General features: G+C 54.8%; 2 protein-coding genes across 4 annotated transcripts in view; one reads left to right on the top strand and one right to left on the bottom strand.

Annotated features, from left to right (window-relative positions):
- Positions 1-255: 255 nt before the first annotated feature.
- On the top strand, positions 256-6,091 carry FAM151A (family with sequence similarity 151 member A; the record flags this gene model as incomplete). The annotated part of the gene is made up of 6 exons (XM_084874759.1): positions 256-685; positions 1,482-1,641; positions 3,282-3,506; positions 4,208-4,347; positions 5,048-5,191; positions 5,415-6,091. The coding sequence occupies exons 1-6, from the start codon at positions 541-543 to the stop codon at positions 6,089-6,091; spliced, it is 1,491 nt and encodes a 496-aa protein (XP_084730885.1). The 5' UTR covers positions 256-540.
- A 144-nt stretch (positions 6,092-6,235) lies between these two features.
- The window catches only part of ACOT11 (acyl-CoA thioesterase 11), a gene marked incomplete at its 3' end in the record, with an annotated part of 53,078 nt that continues 36,111 nt past the window's right edge, over positions 6,236-23,202 (bottom strand). For 2 of the 3 annotated variants that reach the window (XM_084874570.1, XM_084874568.1), the window contains 12 exons: positions 22,211-22,309; positions 21,605-21,740; positions 18,970-19,126; positions 18,299-18,418; positions 14,729-14,873; positions 13,397-13,456; positions 12,594-12,656; positions 12,161-12,244; positions 11,233-11,366; positions 8,261-8,392; positions 7,589-7,715; positions 6,236-6,391 (listed from right to left, as the gene is read on the bottom strand). In XM_084874570.1, coding sequence (XP_084730696.1) covers positions 6,236-6,391; positions 7,589-7,715; positions 8,261-8,392; positions 11,233-11,366; positions 12,161-12,244; positions 12,594-12,656; positions 13,397-13,456; positions 14,729-14,873; positions 18,299-18,418; positions 18,970-19,126; positions 21,605-21,740; positions 22,211-22,309 — 1,413 coding nt within the window. Of the gene's footprint in view, positions 6,392-7,588; positions 7,716-8,260; positions 8,393-11,232; positions 11,367-12,160; positions 12,245-12,593; positions 12,661-13,396; positions 13,457-14,728; positions 14,874-18,298; positions 18,419-18,969; positions 19,127-21,604; positions 21,741-22,210; positions 22,310-23,202 lie in introns of all 3 variants that reach the window. The other variant, XM_084874569.1, reaches the window with a different exon arrangement.

The following is a 23,202-nucleotide window of genomic DNA, read 5'->3' as shown; positions in this document are numbered from 1 at the left end:
GCAGGCGGTTAGGAATGAGGGGTCCCGGATTGTGAGAGGGCACAGGCTGGGCTGAGGGATACCCCCCCATCCTACCCCCATGCACGAATTTTGTGCATCAGGCATCTAGTTCCTGTATAAAAGTTCCCAAATGTTGCATCATTATTTATTGGTAGAAAAAATTAGAAACTGCAGGAATGTCTCAGGAAATAGGAGGGGGTAACTAAATCGACGGGGCCTTTGGTGGCCTTTTTTTCTTTAACGAAGCACATAAACGTGTGTGAAAATGTTTCCTACGGTTGAAAGAAAAAGATTAAACATTAGACATGCAGTGTGGTCTCAACTGTGTAAAAACTGTACAGTGACAAAAACGAAAGAAAGTTTATCAAAACGTGAGCTATGGTGGAAATGTGGATGGACCGTCCCCTTCTTCCTGCTTTTCTGTATTTTCTGAGTGCTCAATCCGAAACATGCAGTAGGTTTTACGATGAGAAATAACCGTTTAAAAACAACCAAGAACTCAAGAACTGATTGAGGTCTGTGTCTTTCCCAGGCGACATCATGGTCCTGGAGGCGGACGTCAACATAGAAGGACTCAACACAGCCAACGAGACAGGGGTCCCCATCATGGCGCACCCCCCGCTCATCTACAGTGACAACACCCTGCAGCAGTGGCTGGATGCTGTGCTGGACTCTTCCCAGAAGGGTGAGCGCCTCTCTCCCCCGCCCCCTCCCGGCTCCCGGCAGCTTGGGCAGGGATCGCTCCCTCAGCAGGCAAGCCCGGTTGCTGTCATGAGTTGCTCATTGGCTTGGTTTTCCATCCAGTGTTCCGGAGGCCCAGGTGGGGGAATTCTAGGCGAGATGGAGATGTGAAAAGGTACCTGGTGCTCTGGGTGTTTCCTCTTGGACACAGGGGAGATGGAGGATGTAGCTCCCTCCTGCAGTGGTCCTTCCTCCCTTCTTGAAAGCCTGATTGAAAGCCCTTCTTTTTTTTTTTCTTTTTTTTTCTTTCTTTTTTTCTTTTTTTTTTTTTTAACAAGGTTGTATTTTATTTTTATTTTTTAAAAATATATTTTATTGATATTTTTTACAGAGAGGAAGGGAGAGGGATAGAGAATTAGAAACACCGATGAGAGAGAAACATCGACCAGCTGCCTCCTGCACAACCCCTACTGGGGATGTGCCCGCAACCAAGGTACATGCCCTTGACCAGAATCGAACCTGGGACCTTTCAGTCCACAGACCGACGCTCTATCCACTGAGCCAAACCGGTTTTGGCTGGAAGCCCTTCTTCATGCTCAGCCAGGATCTGGTCCCTTTCTTCCCCCATCCTTTCCATCTCCTTCCCCCACCACACACACACACACACACACACACACACACACACACACACACACAAACACCATACCTCCTCTTTCTGTCCCAGGAAGTCATGTCTTCCAGTTCCTTCTGCCCTGAGCATGAGAAGCCAGTTTCCTAAGCCCTCGGCCTCCTCCCCACAGGTATCAAGCTAGACTTCAAGAGCATCAAGGCTGTGGGCCCCTCCCTGGACCTCCTGCGGCGGCTGACCGATGAGGGGAAAGTCCGGAGGCCTGTGTGGATCAACGCTGACATCGTGCGGGGCCCCAACGTGCCCATCTCCATCGAAGTCAATGCCACACAGTGAGTGTTCCCACCTCTGCCCCAACGGCACCCAGGCCTCTCCCTTCATCGTTTGGCACAGGAAGTGCTCAGGGGACCGTTCCTGAGTTTGCCTTCAGAAATACCATATAGTCTGACCTCGGAGCCTTCACACAGGCTGTTCCCTCTGCCTCGAATGCTTTCCTCCCGTTTCCTGATGAACCTTCGCCCAGTCGTTACCTCCTCCAAAGGAGCCCCAACATATAGGAGGAGGCTGACAAGCACACCTCCTACCACAGCCCTGGTGGGCTCTGTGTCCCCAGGGACCAGGACAGGGCTCGACCTGCTAGAAAAGTCTAAACTGCTGACTCCTGGCCCAGCCCCCGTGAAGTCCCGGCACTGCCACCAACAGCCTTCACACCCCTGCGTGCTACTCTGCATCGTACAAAAGAGGGCCACCTAAAAGGATAGGACACTACTGACTTAATCCTTATACAGCATCACTAGGCTAAAAGTATTCCCCCCACCCCCACCCTGCGGATGAGAAAGCTGACAACAATGGAAGCTTTAGTGAATGTTTATTGTGTGCCCCAGGCACTTTAGTTAGAAGAATACCCTTTATAATTCTTTTTTTTTTTTTCTTTTTTAATCCTCCCGAGGATTTTTCATTGCTTTTAGACAGAGTGGAAGAGAGGTGGAAGGGCTTGGGCAGAGGGAGGGAGGGGGAAAGGGAGGGAGGGAAGGAAGAAGGGAGGGAGGGAGAGAGAGAGAGAAGAGAGAGAGATTGGTTGCCTTCTGCATGCTCACCTACAGGGCAGGGGATCCAGGCTGCAACCAAGGTACATGCCCTTGACTAGGAATCGAACCTGCAGCCCTTTGGTGTGCAGGCTAACGCTCATGCTCTGACCACTGAGCAACCGGCCAGGGCCCATTTAACTCTTACAGTGAGAATGAGGTAGGTACTATTATATCCGTTTTATTAGTATAGGAACTATCTCATCAAAGTGCGAGGACCTGCCCAAGCCTAGTAATTGGCAGAGCAAAGATTCAAAGCCAGGCCTCTGAGTCTAAGCCCCACACTCCTTATCAGCCATCTCTCCATCCATCTGCCCAGCCACCCAGCCAACAATCCATTCATCCAACATTTGTGATTCCCAAATGGAGGTGCATTTGGAAAGCAGTAGTTTGAAAGTTGTAGTCAGCAGCACAAGATAAATACGGTATGTCTTTGTCTTCTTGGAGTATTGATTTTACTCAGTAGTTGGGGAGAGAGATGGGAACATTAATTGCCTGTTAAAATTTGCACCAGGGCAAAATCTGAATGAAATTTTAAAATAAAATCTGAAGCTTCAGAGGCTCTCACAGAAGACCCCGGGGGCTCCGGGTGTCATTGCTTCTGTCTAAGGGGATGCTGAAGAGGCCCTGCCCTCCAGGGGTGCCGTCTCTGAGAATCAAAGGGGCCCAAGGTCACAGCCAGGACCTGGACCCAGGCCCCCTGACTCTAAAATCCATGCCCTCTGAGTGGGGCCTAGAACAGGCCACTCCTGCTCTTCAGGACTCTGCTCCGGCCTTTACCTCACAGACTCACCAGGCCCTGCCACGTTCCCGCACAGCAATGGGGACCCGGCAGGTGCGGACGGGGCCAGTGAGGCTCTGAAAGACGTGTCCCTGATTCTCTGCAGGTTCCTGGCCTTGGTCCAGGAAAAGTATCCCGAGGCCACCCTGTCTCCGGGCTGGACCACCCTCTACTTGCCCCTGTTCCCGAGCAGCACGTACACCTGCGCCATGATAGAGAAGATGCAGGCGCTGGTGGGAGCGGTGCCGCAGAGGGTCACCTTCCCTGTGCGGGCTGTCATGGTGCGGGCTGCCTGGCCCCAATTCAGCTGGCTGCTGGGCCAGTCGGACAGGTGAGCATGCCCCGCCCCCGGGCCCAGCCCCTGCTCCTGCCAAACCCACCCCTCGGCACTGGTGCCCCCAGGAATCATGCTCATGGCTGGGACTTAAAGATTCTAGCCTAACCCCCGCTGGTGCTCACATCCCAGACAGCATCCCTCTCAGCTTGTACACTTCTGGTGACAGGCTGGCTGCGCACCATCACCTGAGGCAGCCGTCCATTATGGATAACGAACTTCCTGCCTGTTTGGGTTTACACTGAGACATAAGTTACCTCCCCTCAGCTTCCTCCCAGGGGAGCCAGCTGTGGGGCTGCACAGATTGCACCTGCAACCTCTGCCCCAGGGTAGTCTCCCAGCCCCACCATCGGCAGCGGCTCCCAGCTACCCAGCCGCACCTTCAGCAGCTCCCCACAGGAGTCCTGAGGCTTCTCCCTTCGTCCACACCCGACTGCTCCCCTCTCCCCTGCGCCCATCCCCTTTCCTAAAACAGAAAAGAGGCGCCCTCTCCCTCCTTCTGGGCTTCTGCTTTCAGTTATCCTCCCCACAGCCCCTGCGGCTTCTTCTTCTCCCAGGAAGGGGGTAGCGCTCTGGAAGAAGGGGCTGGTGGGAAGTCAGAGGCTCCGCCCCTATCCAGCTAGGGTCCAGTTCCAAGCACAGGGACTGAGGACCTAGCTGGGCCCAGGCCGGCGCTGAACCTGCTCTCTGGGCCCCAGGTACAGCCTGACACTGTGGCAGGGTGTCTCGGACCCCGTGTCCGTGTACGATCTCCTCTACATCCGGGACAACTGTGCCACCCACCAAATCTACTATGACCTCTACGAGCCTGTCCTGTCGCAGTTCAAGCAGCTTGCAAGTAGGGAGTGGTCTGGGAGGGTGGGGCTGGATTCTGCAGGGTGGGCATCGGGAGGGGAAAGCCTGGGTGGAATAGGGAGAAAGAACCACTCAAAGCACCTACTGTGTGCCAGACCCAGTGTCCCATGCTAGCTAAGCTTCATATATCCATAGAGCAGCAATTCCATTTTCATACACGGGAAAACAGAGGTTCAGAACGGTTAAGGAATTTATACAGCCATTCAGCTCGTACATGGCACAGCTCAGATTGGAGCCCAGGAAATTCCAAACCCATGTATCTTCCCTGGCAGCCTCGATTCTCTGCGGGTTACGCTAACATTTCAGAGACCGGCCCCTCTGCTGCCTCCACTCGCCAACAATCCAGATGCTGCCTGTTCCCTTGCTCAAACCCCTCACTCCCCGACTCCGAACCTAGGAGAGCCTGCAGCTAGGCCATGGGCCCGTCAGATTCAACATTCCTCGCCTGGGAGCCACCGAGGTGACGGGGAACCAGACAAACCTGGCTCCATCCCGTTCCAATCCCAGCATCTCTGCCACTGGCTGCGGGATCCTGGGCAAGCCACTTCCTGTCATCTACAAGACAGGAAATGACAGCTGCCTGGCAGGTTGCTGTGAGGGTTAGAATGTGTGGAAAGCCGTGGCACACAGAAGTTGCTCTGTGAAGAGCAGCCATATCATCGTGACAATTTGGGATCCCACAGTGAATGCCACACGGAAGCGAAGTTACTACTCCGGAGGCAGCCTGATCCCTCTCCTCCAGCCTCCCGGGGGCGACGCTCTGCGCGTGGAGTGGCGGGTTCCTGATGTCCAGGGCAATGGAACAGCGGCAACCGTTCAACTCCCAGGTGAGGGCTGCAGCCCTGAGCTCCCAGCTCAACTGCGGGGGCTTCCCTTTGCATGGGGCAGCGACTCGGTTACCATGGCAGCAAACCAGCCGGGCGGTGGGGGAGGACAGGGTTGCCAAGGAGGTGGGGTTCCCGGCCTTCGGACCAGCACCCCAGAGCCCTGAGCCACACTGAGCTGGGAAAGAGGCAGGCACAGTCATTGTTCCTCTGTCTTCTCTCCCAGGAGAAGAAGGCATGGTCCTGCTGCACGTCGGCCTCCAGGAGCCCGCCGCCGTCGGAGACGCCGTGCCCGTCGTGCGTGCCCCGGGTGGCCCTGCCCTGGCGCTAGAGTCCTACCTGCTGCAGCTCGCCACCCACCCCGGACGCTGGGGAGTCCACCTGCACATAGCCGAGCCCGCGGCCCTCCGGCCAGCCCTGGCCGTGCTGGCCCGCCTCTCCGGCCTCCGTCGCCTTCCCCTGCCCGTGTGGGTGGGGGCCACAGTCTCCCACGGGAGCTTTGCAGCGCCCGGCCACGTGGCCGGCGAGGAGCTGCTTTCCGCCGTGGCCGAGGTGTTCCCCCACGTGACGGTGGCCCCGGGCTGGCCGGAGGAGGCGCTGGGCGGCGGCTACGGGGAGCAGCTGCTCACGGACATGCTGGAGCTGTGCAAGGGCCTCTGGCAGCCCGTGTCCTTCCAGCTCCGGGCCGGGCCGCTGGGCCACAGCACGGCCGGCGCGGTGGCCAGGTTGCTGGCAGCCTCCCCCAGGGCCACGGTCACCGTGGAGCACAGCCCCGCGGCGGGCAGCTACGCATCCGTGCGGAAAGAGCTGCTGGCGGCCAGGGCCGTGGACAGGACCCGGGTCTACTACAGGCTGCCCCAGAGCTACCGCAGAGACCTGCTGGCAGATGTTGGCGGAAACTGACCGCCCGGCGGTGCTGGACAGGAGGCCCCTGGGGCCAGGCTTCCCGTGGGGGAGGCAGGAAGGAATAAACGCCCCTGCCTTCCTCACTGCGCTGCACGTGTGTCTGGGGTGGACGGCGTGGGGGCGTGGGAGCTGCTGAGGGGCCTAGAGGGTCTGCAGGCTGGGGGCCAGGTCGTTGCGATTGTCCAGAAGGAACTTCTCGCAGGCCTTGAAGGTGTTGTAGAACTCCAGAGAGAGGCCGGCCACGTTGGTGGTCACGTAGTTGAGGAAGCCCGAGGTGGCCTGGTTGTAGTAGGACACCTGCAGGACAGGAAGCCACGCTTGGGGTGCTGGGCCGGGGACGGGAGGGCCGTCTGCCCCACGGGCCTGCGGGGAGGGTAGCAGCCTGGGGTCTTCGAAGGCCACTGACTGGCAGGCATGGCCTCCTCAGCAGTTCCCCGGGCCCCTCCCCTCCCCTCCCCTCTGGGTACTGACAACCCTAGGTCCCCGCCACCACACACTGTCCTGTCATCGGATGAAGAGCAGAACCCAACACAGACTCCTGTTTAAATGAAGGCCTATTAGTAAGGTGACATCCCGCTTTTGGTGGGACAGTCCCAATTTTTAACAATTTGCCCCGTGTTCTTGAACTGGGACTTTTTTAAAACTCTGTGGGACACGGGGCAAATTGTTAAAAATCGGGACTGTGTGTGCCAGAACTGGTTTGGCTCAGTGGATAGAGTGTCAGCCTGAGGACTGAAGGGTCCCAGGTTTGATTCCGGTCAAGGGCATGTACCTCAGTTGTGGGCACATCCCCAGTGGGGAGTGTGCAGGAGGCAGCTGATCGATGTTTCTCTCTCATCGATGTTTCTAATGCTCTATCCCTCTCTCTTACTCTCTGCGAAAAATCAATAAAATATATATATATATATTTTTTAAATCGGGACTGCTGCCAAAAGCAGGACGTCTGGTCACCTTACTATTAGGGCCTTAAGAGACGAATTACAGCTACGCCCAGCGATTGTCCTGAGAAGCTCATCGGGGAAGTGTGTTGCCGGAACAAGTTTCGGGGCCCGGACAGCTGTGCATCCAGGAGGGCAACTGTGCAGACCCCCCCACCCCACCACCACACACACACACACACCTCGCTCGCAGCCCCTCCCCCACATTTCCAACACCGACTGCCCTGCTGTGTCAGATGGGCCCTGAGGACCAGAGAAAGCCCTCCCAGACAAGAAGGAGCATGTGAATTTTAGATGAGGACCGGGGCCTCCTGCCCTCAGCAGGCAGAGCTTTCTCCAAGACCCCGCAGGGGCCTCGGACTTTTCCACCCAGATTAGATTTGAGTGAAGGCTCACTTCTAGTCCCTGACATGCTGAGGTCCCCCGGGCTGGAGGAGCCCACTGTTGGGCAGGGGTGGGGCCCACGGCTGGAACTGTGAGCCGCTCAGTGCTGAGTTGCGCCCATGCATGTGGGTTTGGGGTGGCTCAGGTCCGGGAGGGGGACCCCTGGCCTCACCTTGGTCATCTGGTCCCCTTCCCGCCAGATGCAGAAGCCTGAGCAGAGGGTCTCCCCACGCCGGTACTCTGGCGTCTCCGGGTGGGTGGGCAGCGTAACGGACCGCAGTGCAATGATGTAGGGGTCCCTGGAGTGGAGGGAGGGGAGAGCACAGAAGGAGATGAGGACTGTCTTGCCCAGCGCAGGCTCTGGAGCCCCCTCTGGCACTGACCCAGCCTCTGGAGCTCCCTTAGGCACTGACACCAGAGTCTAAAGTCCTGTAAACCTTGGCGGGCCCATGTCTGGCTCCGGGCCAGGCTGCAGAGGAGGCACCTCTGCGCAAACAGCACTGCATTTGCCAGGAGCCAGCGTGACTCCCTGCAGATTTTCCAGAGAAGCCTGTGGGCTTTGGGATGTGCACGCTTCACCTTTCGGTGCCGGTCTAGCCGAAGTGAGGCCGTCTGTCCGGCGTCCTCACCGGGCTCAGCATGGAGGCCAAGGCAGCGCCTCCTGAGAGCTGGCCTTGCCACCTCAGGGTCGGGGATTACCCTGCTTTAGAGGGGCGGGTGTTCCCTGTCCTCCGGCCGCTCAGAAAAGCCAATAGGAAGTAGAGAGCTGACTCTAGGCTGAGGTCCCCCACCTGGGGAGGGAGCTGATCCCTGCCCACTTCCCACCCAGCAGGCAGGCACCCACCCTTGGTCGCAAGGCTTCCGCCGAGAGGCCAGGATCACGAAGTCCTGGGGCTTGGGGTCGTTGCCGAGGGTGGGGCTGACGACGTGGTAGATGGCATCGTCCTCGTCCACCTGCTGCACTAGCTCCACGTTCCTGTGAGGAGGCCCGGCCCGCAGGGCCCGAGGGTCACACCAGCTCCTTGTAGGAAAGCAGGGCTGGCCCAGCCTCCCTGAGCCAACGCTAGGGGACACTTCAGCCCCTACACACTCAGGAGGGCAACAAGGCCTGGCCAAGATGCATGCATGCACACACACACACACACACATACACACATGGGTATGCACACAAGCAAATACATACACGTGCACAGACAAACATCTATAGGCATAGCTGCATGCTCAAACACATGGATAGACACCTACTATGCACACAGATTCATGGGTGTCAATGGCTGAGCACACCAACTCAGAGGTGTGCGGATTTCCTGGTTGTACCGAGCATTTAGTGAGCATCCACCGTGTGCCATGCACAGCTCTAAGGGCTTCGGTGTACCATGCATTTCAGCCCAGAAGCAGGTGCTCTTAGCAGCCCCTCTTCATAGAGGAGGGGCTGAGTCTCGCGGAAACAACCTGCCCACAGACACAGAGCAAATAGAGAAGCAGAGCTGGAATGTGCCCAGGCTGTCAGGTGCCAGGCCTGTGCCCCTCAGCCCAGGTACACTGTACCCATGTGCCTGTACATACATGTAGGCTACCAGGGGTGGGGAACCTTTTTTCTGCCAAGGATATTTATGACATCACTAGAGGCCTGGCACACAAAAATTCTTGCACTGGGAGGGGCTGGGGGAGAGTGTCCCTCAGCTTGGCCTGCATCCTCTCACAATCCGGGACCCCTCGGGTAGGGTCCCTAGGCCTGGCCTGAGATCAGGGTGTAATGGGGCTTTCCTTCCCTGGGCTGCAGGCAGCTGGCCCCACCCCCACCACTGCCACAGCTTGCCATCTGTGCAGTGCTGCCCCCTCTTCTGCCACTAGTGGCCTCCCTCTGCAGGCAACAGGTTGAGGTGCAATGGCTTGGCTGGCCTGGGCCTCCCTCTTTCTTTGCAAGGGCGCAGGGCCAGCCCTGCGCGGGGCTATCTGCCTACCTGATCACCCCTAACCACTTGCCTGCCTACCTGATCACCTCTAACTGCCTATCTGCCTACTTGATCATCCCTCTGCCTGCCCAATTGCCTCTTACTGTTTGCTTGTACCACTTGCTTAGGGGAAGGGCCAGCACTGACTTTTTGGTTGGTCAGCCTCTGGTCGTTACTGGTCATTACGACCCAGGGTTTTTATATATTAGGATTCCTGGGCCATACAAAATTATCAACTGACAAATTAGCCTGCTATATTTGGTCAGACATTTCATTCACTCACCCCTAATGCCTTGGCAGGGCCAGACCAAATGATTTCATGGACCTTATACAGCTCACAGGCCCGATGTTCCCCACCCCTGGCTTATAGCAGCACACCCACGTACACATACTCACACATATTCACACATATGCACACACCCACACACATGAGGATATCCATAGAGGTACATATGACCATGTCTAGACCTTCCCCCTTCTCCCCTGCTCCTCTGCTCACCCACAGAGGCTGTCTCAGGAGCAGGGTGGGGAGAAGCAACTTGGAGCTCTCTGACCCTTCAAGCTACTTCCCCCAAACCCCATCAAACAGCAAGATCTGAGCTGGCCTTCGAGGCCCACCCCAGCCCACTTCCTCCCAGAAGCCTTCCTACCATACAGCCAGCTTCTCCACTGTCCACCCGCAGATCACCGCTCAAGATTCTCGGATGGCACTGCCAGCAGGCCTCGGTCACCTAGACCAGGGCCTTTTAAAGTAGCACAGCCCCTTTTACAAAGAAATCTTAAGCCGAAACCCGTTTGGCTCAGTGGATAGAGCGTCGGCCTGCAGACTGAAAGGTTCTGGGTTCGATTCCGGTCAAGGGCATGTACCTTGGTTGCGGGCACATCCCCAGTAGGGGGTGTGCAAGAGGCAGCTGATCAATGATTCTCTCTCATCAATATTTCTAACTCTCTATCCCTCTCTCTTCCTCTCTGTAAAAAAATCAATAAAATATATATTTTTTTTAAAATCTTAAGCAGAAAGCCTGTGTATGAACAGCTGCAAGTGGACCTGCTCAAGTGAGGACACGTGGCAGGGTAGGAGGGAGAAGGCCAATTTATCAAGAATCAGACGACCCGCTCGCTGGATTTCTAAGAGCACAGGTCCTCTTTGTGGACAGACTCAGAAGCAGGGGCTCCTCGTCACAAACCAGGGGAGAAAGAATCAAAGAAGCGGCCCCCAAAGCAGGGAGTTGGCATAACAGACAATGACGTCACGGGGACTTGACAAAATACTGCTTTCAACTTAACGTACTAAACACTGAAATCCTGGCTGTTTCTGTCCACATCCAGACGTAGAACTAGCACATGGTAAATTCGGTAAATTGGCCTTCCTATTAGTTGGCCTGAATTGGGGAAGGGGTCCCAGCCACACTTTCAGCCTTCCCCCCGCCACCCCACGCAGTATCTGGAACTCTCTTGGCAACAGAAAACTCCATAGACCACAGATGGAAAATCACCGATCTGTCCCCAAGGGTGAATCTTCACCTCTGAAGCACACATTTTAAGAGGAAGAAAACCAAGCCCAGGAATGAAATGGGAATCACTTGCCCAAGGTCACACAGCTAGTTGGACCAGAAAAAGGACCAGGCTTTCAACTTTGATTCCAGGCTCAGTCCTTCTCTGAAGGCTCAGAATAACCCTGACCCTGACTCCCACCTAACACATTACTACGGTCCCCTACCCCACTCCACCTCCACCCATTGCTCAAAGGCCAGCCGGGCTGAGCACAGTAAGGAATAGCTCAGCAGAAGGACACCTGAGGACCTGCCCTCCCCGTCAGGCCTGGGACGGGAACCGGCCCCACTGGCCCGCTGGCCCTCACCGGTAATGCTTGTCCCACTCGGGCCTCCGACGCAGGTCTGAGAGCAGCAGGAAGGCGTGGGCCGCATCCACATTCACCAGCATCTCCATGTGGAAGGAGAGGTACTTGTCATCCTCCAGGGTGTACAGGCCGACCTGTGTGGGGCAGAGGGTGGCCTCATTCATGTATCCCCCTCCCCAGACTCTGCTGGTGGTGGGATGGGCTGACTGGGATGCTGGAGGCCAGGGCTAGAAGCTCAGACTTGCTGTGTGGCTGCAATTAAGTGACTCAACCTCTCTGAGCCTCAGTCACATCCCTATGAAAATGGATGTTGAGGTAATTCAGCACAAGTGGACATGAAGGTGTTTTAAGAAGCAGTGACTTGCCCGGCCAGTGTGGCTCAGTGGTTGAGCTTCAACCAGTTGGATTCCCGGTCAGGGCACATGACCAGGTTGCAAGGTTGACCTCTCCAGGGGGGGGATGTGCAGGAGGCAGCGGATCAATGATTCTCTCTCATCATTGATGTTTCTATCTCTCTCCCCCTCTCCTTTCTCTGAAATCAATAAATATATTTTAATCCCCTTTCTGCCCTGGCCAGTGTTTCTCAGTGGTTAGAGTATTGCTCTTCCAACCAAAGGGTCTTAGGTTCAATTCCTGGTCAAGGGCACAAACCTCAGTTGTGGGTTCCCTCCCTGGCCCCAGTCCTAGCGCATGCAGGAGGCAACCAATTAGTGGGTCTCTCTTACATTGATGTTTCTCTCTCTCTTCCCCCATCCCTTCCACTCTCTCTCTCAAAGAAAAAATTATCCTCGGGTGAGGATTAACAAAAGCAAAAAAGCAAAAACAGAAATCCCCTTCTGACATGAGTGACTTGAGGGATTTTTGTAGCTGGCAGCCGGCCACCTCTGGCTGTTCAGAAGGGAAATGGCGGGCAGGTGCAGTCAGCTACCTGGTTGATCTCCGCGGACAGCGCCCAGTTGTTCTTGGCTGCAAGCATCTTCAGGGAGGAGATGTTGTTGTAGCTCAGGTACACCTGGACAGGGCACACCACAGAGAAGCCTCGCCTTCTCCCCTCCCGCAGGCTCGGAGCCGAGGCCATGCTGGGGCGGGGGAAGAGCTGGGATGGGGCAGGGGGGTGGGTGCTGGGCTTTGGGGAAGGAGGCCCAGGGGTGGCCAGACTGGCCCAGGGACCCTGGACAAGCCGCTCCTCCTCTCAGGGCCTCAGCTCCCTCCTGCCAAACAGGGACATCAGTAAAGCCCTTTGGGAACTGTGTGCATCTTGAGGCGTTAGCATCCCATTCCCTTCCGGCCTACCTCCAAACCCACTCTGACCACAGGGAAGGGTGGGCCTGAGGATGCTCCCCTCGGAGCTGGGGCCTTACCTGGTTGCTAGGGTCCCAGGGGACAGAGAGCGGCATCTCGTCCTGCTTACAGGACACAATGTACTTCCTGGGAGAGAGGAGAGAGGGCAGCCTTGATTTCTTGGGAGCCCATCTCTTTGAACAGGCTTCGCTGCATACCAACTGTGCCAGGCCCTGTGCTCAGCCCAGCGGGTAGGAGAGACCCCTGCCTGGCCAGGGAGACTGGATGGGCACACAGAACACAGCGGCGAGAACATACAAACTCAGGCAGAGGAAGGGCGGGATGAGGGGAGGGGTGCCAGTGCCGGTGCCAATGCCACATACCCTGGCTGAGCCAAAGCGACTTCGCCATTATGCCTCAGTGTCCTCGTCTGTGAAATGGGATCTGTGGTCACCCTGCCTCATAGGGGTGACTTGGCATGTAAATGCCCCATAAACACACCCTTTCCTAACAACAAAAGATGGTAAAGTGCTTCCTTGAGCCATCGCCTCTCCTCTCTGGGCCTTTCTTTCTTCATCTGCCAAGTGGGCATCAGAGTCAGTGGAGGGAGCAAAAGATTTTACATCACCCAGATCCTGCCAGGTTCAAGTTCTCGCCCTGCCAATCATTCCTGTGTGCCTGTGGCCACAATCCCTCCGTTCTCAGTGCCCTCGCCTGTACAAGGGGCCAGTCAGCCATGGGGTGTGGAGTGAGGTGACATGGATATAGAGGGCCCAGCCAGTTCCCAGCACAGGGGCCGCATCGAAGAAATGCAAGTCCCTGAGGCTGGGGAGCAGGTGGACAGCCCTGGACCCTGTGTCCCCTCCCATCCCCCAGCCCCAACTTGCCTGTCCAGGCGGATCTTCCTCCTGGCACTGGCCTCTCGGTATCGCCGCTCGCCGTCCTGGGCAGAGAAGCAGGGACAGACTATGGCACAGATGGGACAACAACTTGCCCCCCCATCCCTGTTACTGCCTGACCACCCCACCCCCAAGGGCCCAAGGAGGTTCTGCAGCCCTTAGGTGTTCTGGCCCCACAGGGGCAGCCGGAGTCAAAGCAACCTGAACAGGAACACGCCAGGTCACTGAGCCCAGCTTCCCCTCAGGCGCTCTGAGGGACCCTGGGAACCACTGTCCTCACCAGACCTCAGTTTCCTCCTCGGGAGAATGGGGGTCCTAAGGGCACCTACAATGGTCAATAGAACCCACATTTATTGAGCACTTACTACGTGCCAGGCATTCATCTCAAGTGCTTTCCATGCAACATTTCATTTAAGCCTTACAGCATTCCTCTGCCGTTGGGACTAGTATAATCCCACTTTACAGAGGAGGAAACTGAGGCACAGAAAGGTTAAGCGACTTGCCCAGGGTCACAGAACAGAGCACTGATGGGCTGACTCAGAGCCTGCCCTCTTCACTTCTACTTCTAAGGTGTCCTCACTCAGGAGCATTAATCGGCAAAGGCCTGGAAGGTACCACCCAGCTCCCAAGCTCCCACTCCCCCACGGACCGCCCACTCTTGACTGGCCAACACCCAGCTACGGAGCAGGGAATGTCACAGCCACACTCAGCCTTGTGAGGGGGCAGGGCAGGGACCTTCCCAGAGAGAGCTCACTCCCTGATCCTCCAGCGCTGGCCAGGCCTAGCCCCGTGGAGGCATGAGGCAGCATTATTTGGAGGGACAGACTCTGAACCCAGGCCCTGATTCTCATTCCTGCCTCCTTGCTCTCCTTCACCATCGTCATCACAGTCGCCACTTCCTGAGTGTCCGCAGGCCTTACCCAGGCCAGGGGTCAATATCCCACAGAGCCCACAGCCCTGTGAGAACGGGGCTGCAGGTACACATCCGCTTTACAGGTGGGGACCGAGCGCTCACAGAGGCGCCACTAGAATGGAGCAGAGCTGGCTCCAACCCACATCTGTCCCCAGAGCCAGTGCCCTTCCAGCTGTTAGCACCCACGAGGAGCCAGGCCCACATGCACGGTCTGAACTCTTCCGGGCAGAAAGGTTTCCACTTGGCACAAGGGGCGTTTCCAGGGGCCACACAAGGGCACCCAGCCGACGGGCAAGGCCGGGCTTGTTGCTCTCGGGCCTGTCAGGAGCTGGCAGGCACCCCCACCCTGGGCAGAGAGGGGGGAGCAGAGTTGGGGGGAGGGCAGGGTGCTGCACCCACTCACCCCAGGCTGGGGCCGAATCCAGGGCAGCATCTGGGGCTGGTCATTTGGGTCCAGGACCACAAAGGTCATGAAGGCGCTGTTGATGTGCCGCCGATGGGCCTCAGCCTCCTGGCGGTAGGCCTCCACGCACACGCCCACCTCCATGCTGCGGGCGAGGGAGGGCTGCTCTCAGGCTGGACAGACCTTCCCTCGGCCTGGCCCCTCCCAACACACATGCAGACATGCATGTGCTCGCACACACACGCACTCCTGCAGTCCCTTCTGGGTCAGAGCCCCACTGGCAGGAAACCTAGAGCTGCTCCCTTTGGTCAGTGGCTACAGAGCACCTGCTGCGTGCTTGGCCCTAAGCCAGTCACTGGGGACTGGGGATGAATAAGTCCGGTCTATGATCTCATAGACTAACAGCTGGGGGTTGCAGCAATAGATATGTACATATGATGATAGTATGAAAATATGTTATGGAAGAACACAAGCAAGGAGAGGGAGGTGCTGGGCCCAATTAGAAAAGATGTATACTATATAGCCAATCGTCAGCACTTTATTTTTTATTTTATTTTTTTAAATATATTTTATTGATCTTTTACAGAGAGGAAGGGAGAGAGATAGAGAGGTAGAAACATCGAAGAGAGAGAAACATCGACCAGCTGCCTCCTGCACAGCCCCTCCTGGGGATGTGCCCGCAACCAATGTACATGCCCTTGACCGGAATTGAACCTGGGACTTTTCAGTCCTCAGGCCAACGCTCTATCCACTGAGTCAAACCGGTTTCAGCAAACCGTCAGCACTTTATAAACAGCTCAGTGGCTGCTGTTTCTCTATATCTGACTGTCTTTATTAATTATAAAATAGCAGCCACCGCCCTTCCCCTCAGTTAAGAAGGTCTTGACCCCATAATGTAGACCAAGATGGGGACACCAAGACCTAGAACAGGGCAGTAAGTTGCCCAAAGTCACACAAGAGTCAGAAGAGAATCTGGGCTAGAAACCAGGCCTTGGGGCTCTCCCCCTGCATGGCAGCAGAATGTGTGCTGCCCAGGCTGTGAATAATAATAATAATAATAATAATAATAATAGCAGCAGCAGCAACGGCTGACCTTCACTGAACATGTTCTGTGGCATTCTACTAGTAACCAGTCCTTGAAGCCTTAAAACTGTAAAATAGTTGGGGTGTGAAGCGGAATACAGAAGCCCTCCTAGCTGAGACACTTCTGATCCTCATAGCCATTTGGCTTGGAGATCAACACTTCCCAGTGATACCAACAACAAGCAAGGCTTAACAACAAGACAGCCCACAAAGGGCTACATCAAGACTGTCCACCTCAGGTAACTGGGAGGCTGACTCACTGAACCATATAGGACACCTTAGCACACAAAGCCACCCTACCAACTCAGGAAAGCTGTGAAAATGCCAAGACAAGGAAATAGATCACAAACAAAAGAAATGGAGGAAAAGAAGAGACTGGATATAGAGTTCAAAACCACGCTTATAAGGTTTTTCAAGAATTTCCTAGAAAAGGTTGACAAGACCTATGAGGAGATGAAAAGGGATCAACAAGAACTAATAAGGGATCAACAAGAAATAAAGAATACATTGTCTGAAATAAAAAATATTATAAATATATATATATATATATATATATATATATATATATATATATATATATATATATATTTATAATATTTTTTATTATAAATATATTATACAGAGTCCTAAAAACAGAATGGAAGATCGCAAGAATCAAGTCAAAGATTTGGAACATAAAGAGCCAGAAAACACTCCTCCATAGAAGCAAGAAGACAAGAGGATCCAGAAAGTTGAAGATAATGTAAGAAACCTCTGGGACAACTTCAAGAGAACCAACATCATAATTATGGGGGTCCCAGAAGATGAGAGAGAGCAAGATATCAAAAACATACTGAAAGAAATAGTGACAGAAAACTTCCCCCACCTGGTGAAAGAATTAGACTTACAAGTCCAGGAAGCACACAGAACTCCAAACAAAAGGAATCCAAAGAAGACCACACCAAGACACATCATAATTAAATTTCCAAGAGCAAAAGACAAAGAGAGAATATTAAAAGCAGCAAGAGAAAAGCAGGTAGTTACCTATAAAGAAGCACCCATACAATTGTCAGCTGATTTCTCAACAGAAACCATGCAGGCCAGATGGGAATGGCAAGAAATATTCAAGGTGATGAATAGCAAGAACCTACAGCCAAAGATAATCTATCCAGCAAAGCTATCACTCAGAATGGAAGGTCAGATAAAGAGCTTCACTAATAAAAAAAAAGCTAAAGGAGTTCATCACCACCAAACCAGAATTATATGAATTGCTAAAAGGGGTTCTTTCGGAAGAGAAAGTAAATAAAGGTAAAAACTATGAACAACAAATACGTAATTATCAACAAGTGAATCTAAAAACCAAGGGAATATAAAAAACCTGATGAACAATATTAACTGGTGAATATAATAGAATCAGAGGTATGGAAGGGGAGTGAACTGACGATTCTCAGGGAAAAGGGGAGAGGGGGATGTGGGAAGAGACTGAACATAAACTGTGCACCTATGGATGAGGACAATGGGGGGTGGGGAAAGGGCAGAGGGTGGGGTGGGAACCTGGTGGAGGGGAGCAATGGAGGGGGGATGGAAATGAGGAACATTTGTAATAATATGAACAATAAAGATTTATTAAATAAATAAATAAATAAATAAATAAATATATATTTTTTTTAAATAGTTGGGATGAGCCCCATTTTACATGACCTAAGGCTCAGAGGGGTTGGATAACTTGCCCAAAGTCACACAGCTCATAAGAGGTGAGCCAAACTTGAACCTCAGCAGCCTGGCTCCAGGTCCCTTGCTTTATCAACGACACTATATGATCTTTGGAATCACCAAAAAAGGTATTTAAAGTGAGCTTTCAGCCGAAACCGGTTTGGCTCAGTGGATAGAGCGTCAGTCTGCGGACTGAAAGGTCCCAAATTCGATTCTGGTCAAGGGCATGTACCATGGTTGCGGGCACATCCCCAGTAGGGGGTATGCAAGAGGCAGCTGATCCATGATTCTCTCTCATCGATGTTTCTAACTCTCTGTCCCTCTCTCTTCCTCTCTGTAAAAAATCAATAAAATATATTTAAATAAGTAAATAAAGTAAGTAAGTAAGCTTTCATGGGCATAGCTGTCAGGATTCATTTCAAAGATAAACTCTCTGGGGACTACCATAAGTTTTGTTTTAGGCGAAGGGAGGGAAAAGGTACGATGACAACAGAATACTGGCAGAGGGTGGCCCTGGGATCCACAGTGTGCATGCGTGGAGGCGGGAGCCGGGGAGAGAGACAGGGAACGGACACATGGCACGACCTGAGACAGCGGGAGACCCAGGACTGGGGGTGCCCAGAGCAGGAGCATCAGAGCTGAATCTTGGGGAAGGTGGAAGGACTGAGCAGCAGGACAGGGGTTAGATCTCAGCTGGGGCAAAGGTTCCGGGCAGGTTTGCATTGGGTCCGCTCTCATGTCAAGAAGAGCCCTCAGCCCCCAGGGACCCCGATCCTGCCCGCCCCAGGCCCTCACCTATGTTTGAAGGCGTTGTTCACGATGGCCTTGAGCACCAGGCGGTCCCCAACCTGGGATGGTCCCCGGAAGTGAAACATCTCAATGGCCTTCAGCGTCGGGTGGGCACGACACAGCCGGCTGCAGGAGGCCAGGGGGTGGGGACAGGAGAAAGGCCCCTAGTGCTTTAGCCACTGGCTTACACCAGCCTCTGCCCCTACCCCCATGCCCAGACCTAGCCAAAACCACATGCACCACCTCCAGGCCCATCCACTCCCTCTCAGTGACAGTTCCGCCCAGAGGAGCAGAACGGAGTCCCATTTCAGAGCCTGGAATACTGAGGTCTGCGTGCATGGGCTGGAGAGCAGCTGAGTTTGAAGTGGAAGAAGAAAGGCTAGGGCAGGGCTTGGGGTATTCCCCACCCCATTTTCCTTCCAACCTTTGTATTTTAGTACCTGCTGTTTCTACTACCTGGAAGTCCTCCCCATACCCAAAGCTACTTGTCATCCCAGGCCCAGCTGAAGTGCTCCTCCTCCAGGAAGCCTTCCCGGACTATCCAGACTCTGACTTTTCTCTGAGATCTTATTGCACTCGTAGTTTGCACTGCCCCCAAAGGGCACTGCTTATATGCTGTGGCTAAGGGAAGGAGGGGAGAAAGGAAGGGAGGCGCAAGCAGTACACTCTCCCCTCACCTGGCTGCAATGGTGGCCACATTCTCCATCCAGGCCATGATCTGGCCCCCGAAGGTATTGCCCTGGTGATTGGCATGGGGAGGCAGGACCAGCTCCACACTCTCCACCCGCGTCTTCTCGGCCGGCACCACGTGGCTGCAGTCTCTGCTCTCCAGATCTGACCACGGAGAGGCGGAGGGGGAGAGGGGGGAGGTGAGAGGCTTTCCAAGGGCAGGCCTTCTGCATGGGCAGCCCAGGACCCCTCCACCACCTCTCTGCCCCACCCACATTATTTTATTTTCTCAGCACCTAGTGGGCTGGACCTACATGAGGAATGGGGGGGACTGGATGAGAGAGATGAGGCCGGCACAGAGCAAAGGGCAGAACCCTAGCTTTGAGACAACACACACCTGGGTGTGCAACTCAGCTCCACCCCATTGAGGCCGTATGACCTTGGGCAAGTCAATACTCTTTCTACACCTCAACTTCCTGTCTGTAACGGGCAGATGTCAAACTCCACCAGAAAGGGCAGTGAAGATGAAATGTGGTCTCCATTCTAGAGTGCCTGGCTCCAAACTCAGGAGGCGCCCTCAAGGATAGTTCTTCCCTCCCCCTGCCTGACATGCGCTGTCCCTCAGGGGCGAGGGCATAAGGGTACCCTCAGGAGGAGAGGCCAGAGAGCTCAGGGAATCCGATGCTAACATGGCCCACCCAACCCAAGGAAGCGCCGTCTCCTGGGGACAAAGACCTCCCCAGGAGGACCCATCAAATAGGCAACATTTTGCTGGCTTGCAGGCTGCTCAGATGCCGCAGACAGGGGGAGGGGAGGGGAGGTTACAGGCCTGAGCCAAGACCTGGAGGCAGACAGACACAGTCACGGGGAAAGTCAGATCTTGGCTCGGCTGGGCAGAGGGCAAGTAAGGGACAGCACCAGATGAGGCTGAGCGGTCAGCCAAGGGCCTGGATGTCGGCTAGGGCATCTGGAAGGACCCATGGGCAGAAGGGCGGTCAGAACAGGAGGGATGTCAGAGGACTGCAGTGGGATGGATGGCTCCCGGGGGGCTTGACTACAGGAGGGAGAGCTGGACCAGCCCAATCACAGCCCCCGGGCCCAGAGAAAATAGGGTGCACAGAATTCACAGCACAGCACACCGCTTTCATGGAGGTGGCTAGTTCGACTTGTCCTAAAATTGCCTCCTTGACGTTTCAAGGAAGGCTCCACATCTTAATGTTCTGGAGCTCAGTGAGCAAATCCAAGGTCACCCCTCTGACCCTTTGCCCAGCTATGCCCTCTGCCAGGAGTACCTTTCCTTATCTCCCCCTGATAAAGCCCTGCCAGTCCACAGTCAGTGTGCGTGCCCTGGTACAGAACAAGCTCCAAGATGCACTTTAAGGGGGAAGAAGCAAGATACAGAACAGTATGAACTGCGCCTTCCCTTCTGGGTAAAAGAGGGGGCAAAGTAAGACACAGGGGGGAATGTGCAGCAAATGCTTCTGGAAAGATGCCCCAAAATGAGGAACAACAGGTGCCTCTGGAGGGACTTGTTTTTTTGTTTTTTTGGTTTTTTTGTAAATAATTTTTTTATTATATATTTTATTGATTTTTTACAGAGAGGAAGGGAGAGAGATAGAGAGCCAGAAACGTAGTCGATGAGAGAGAAACATCCACCAGCTGCCTCCTGCACACCCCCCACCGGGGATGTGCCCGCAACTAACGTACATGCCCTTGACCGGAATCGAACCTGGGACTTTTCAGTCCGCAGACCGACGCTCTACCACTGAGCCAAACTGGTTTCGGCTGGAGGGACTTGTTTTTATCTCTAGCTCTAGATCTATGCCTGTACCTATGCCTACATCTATATCTACCTACCAACCTACCTACCTCTATGCTTTTTAAAAATCCTAGAGTCATGCCCTAGCCAGTTTGGCTCAGTGCATAGAACATCGGCCTTCAGACTGAAGGGTCCTGGGTTCAATGCCCATCAAGGGCACATGCCACGGTTGCAGGCTCTGTTCCCAGTAGGGGGCATGCAGGAGGCAGCAGATCGATGATTCTCTCTCATCATTGATGATTTTCTCTCTCTCCCTCTCCCTTCCTCTCTGAAATCAATAAAAAAAAAAAGTATATATTTTTTTAAATCCTAGAGTCACTGAAACTAGTTTGGCTCAGTGGATAGAGCGCCACCCTGTGGACTGAAGGGTCCCAGGTTTAATTCCGATCAAGGACATGTACCATGGTTGCGGGCACATCCACAGTGGGGGGGGCGGTGCAGGAGGCGGCTGATCGATGATTCTCTCTCATCAATGTTTCTAACTCTCTATCCCTCTCTCTTCCTCTCTGTAAAAAAATCAATAAAATACATTTTTTTTAAATAATAAAATAAAATCCTAGAGTCTTCAAGGTTAAGTTCAATACTACCTCCCCAAGGACCTTCTGTCCTAGAGACCAAACACATTTTGTGGCTAACAAAGTGTTTTCCCCTGACCGCTGGGAGCTGGGCAAGAGGCCTGCAGGAGACCTTGAGGCAAGAGGGCCAGCCAGGCCTGAGGCCAGCAGTGGGCAGACATCCCAAGGAAATGCCTCTCCTCCCTCTGCCCAGTGGGGCCCAGGGCACAAGGAAGGCACTGGCTGCCCTCCCTCTCCGCGGCCACTCACCGTACTGAATGGCGCAGTTGGCCAGGAGGTCCTTGATGGTGTCCGCGTACACCAGCCGCATGCGCCGGCGCTCGGCGGCCACACTGTGCTCCGTCTTCTCCTCCTCCGTCCGTGGCGTGATCTGCTTCAGCTTCACCTGTGGACAGGGGTGGGGTGCCCTGAAACAGTACCGGGGCCTGTCCCCCCAGCTGCCATCGCAGCCCGCGGCTGCTGGATGGTTACAAGTCTTTGTCCCTCTTTGCCCACATTTTCCCGTCTCCGTGTTGACTGATCCATCATCTTCATCCTCCAATAACCCTAGGCTCCCTTCTGGGGCAAAGGCACGGGGGATGGGGGTAGGGATCACTGCAGGGCGGGAAAGGAGATGGGGAGCCCTGAAGACTCCCCATGTGAGACGCACAGGGAGAGACGGGGAAAGGAGGAGCGGGAGGGAGCCTGGGGCCCGGTGGCAGTGGGGGATGGGCCTTCCTCTAGGAGCTATGACTCCCTGCCACCCCTCACCGCCACCCCCCTGCCAAACCCCAGCCTCACCACCTTGGTCCAGGCTCATCATGACTGGCGGCCAGGTGGCCCAGCAGCCCCGGGCAGCCAGGTGTGGCCACCTACCTTGGAGAGCTCACGGTGGGCCACAAAGGTGGCCAAGGCCTTGCACACGCTCCACTGCTTCTCAGAGCAAGTGTCCTCGGAGGCCACCTGGATGCCCACCTGGCGGGGGAAGAGTAGGTGGAGGAGTGAGGAAGGAAGAAATAGAGCTCACAAGCCCGAGGCCCGCAGCCTCGTGGCACGGGCAGTCCCACTCTGCTATGTCAGGATCACCCACCACGTCTAGGAGGCTGGAGACCTGGGGTAGGTTCTGCTTCTGCCCCTGGTTCCCTGGGAAACTTTAGGCAAGTCACTTCCCTTCTCTGGGCCTCAGTTTTCTCGTCTGTAAAGTGGGGATGACCAATCCCACCCTCGAAGGGCTACTGAGAGGATTAACATGAGTTAATGTTAAGTAAAGTGCTGGCTAACTTGAAAGGATAGACATGTGAGGTGCCCGGGGTCCTTGGGCATTTACAGGGTGCCCAGGGGCACAGACAGAACTCGCCATCTCAGCCTCAGTGGTCCCTCAGCAACCCCTGGGTGGAAGCTGTCCCCATCCAACGTCCATTGGTGGCAAAGAGAGTCCCTCCCCCAGAGCTCAGGGAGCCCTGTGCATCGCCAAGAGTCCTTCAACAACCCTGAGGCACAGGAATCACGCTCCCACTTCACAGATGGGAAGACAGAGTCTTTAGGAGGTCAGCTACAGGACTGAAGTCCAGTGCTGTCCCGGCCCCGGCCCCACTGCTGCCAGGGCCAGGCACAGCAGCTGTCATCCTTGCATTTCCACAGCCACCAGGCTGCTGACGACAGGGTCTGAGTCTAGGCGTGAAGACCCAGGAGGCCAGAAGTTAAGTCCCACCTTGGGATCCATGTGGCTTGGTAACCTGGAGCAAATCCCCTCCCCTCCCTGGGCCTCAGTTTTCCCTTCTGTGTTATGGGGTGTCGGGGCCGGAAGATCCTTAGGCTCTGCCCAGCCCTGCCAGCTGGTTCAGAACTCTGCCGCCTCACACAGGGCT

The sequence above is a fragment of the Pipistrellus hanaki genome (genome assembly GCF_964339955.1).
Source record: "Pipistrellus hanaki genome assembly, chromosome: 2".
In the NCBI taxonomy this organism is placed as follows: domain Eukaryota; kingdom Metazoa; phylum Chordata; class Mammalia; order Chiroptera; family Vespertilionidae; genus Pipistrellus; species Pipistrellus hanaki.
This window is presented reverse-complemented; position numbering and strand designations above follow the sequence as displayed.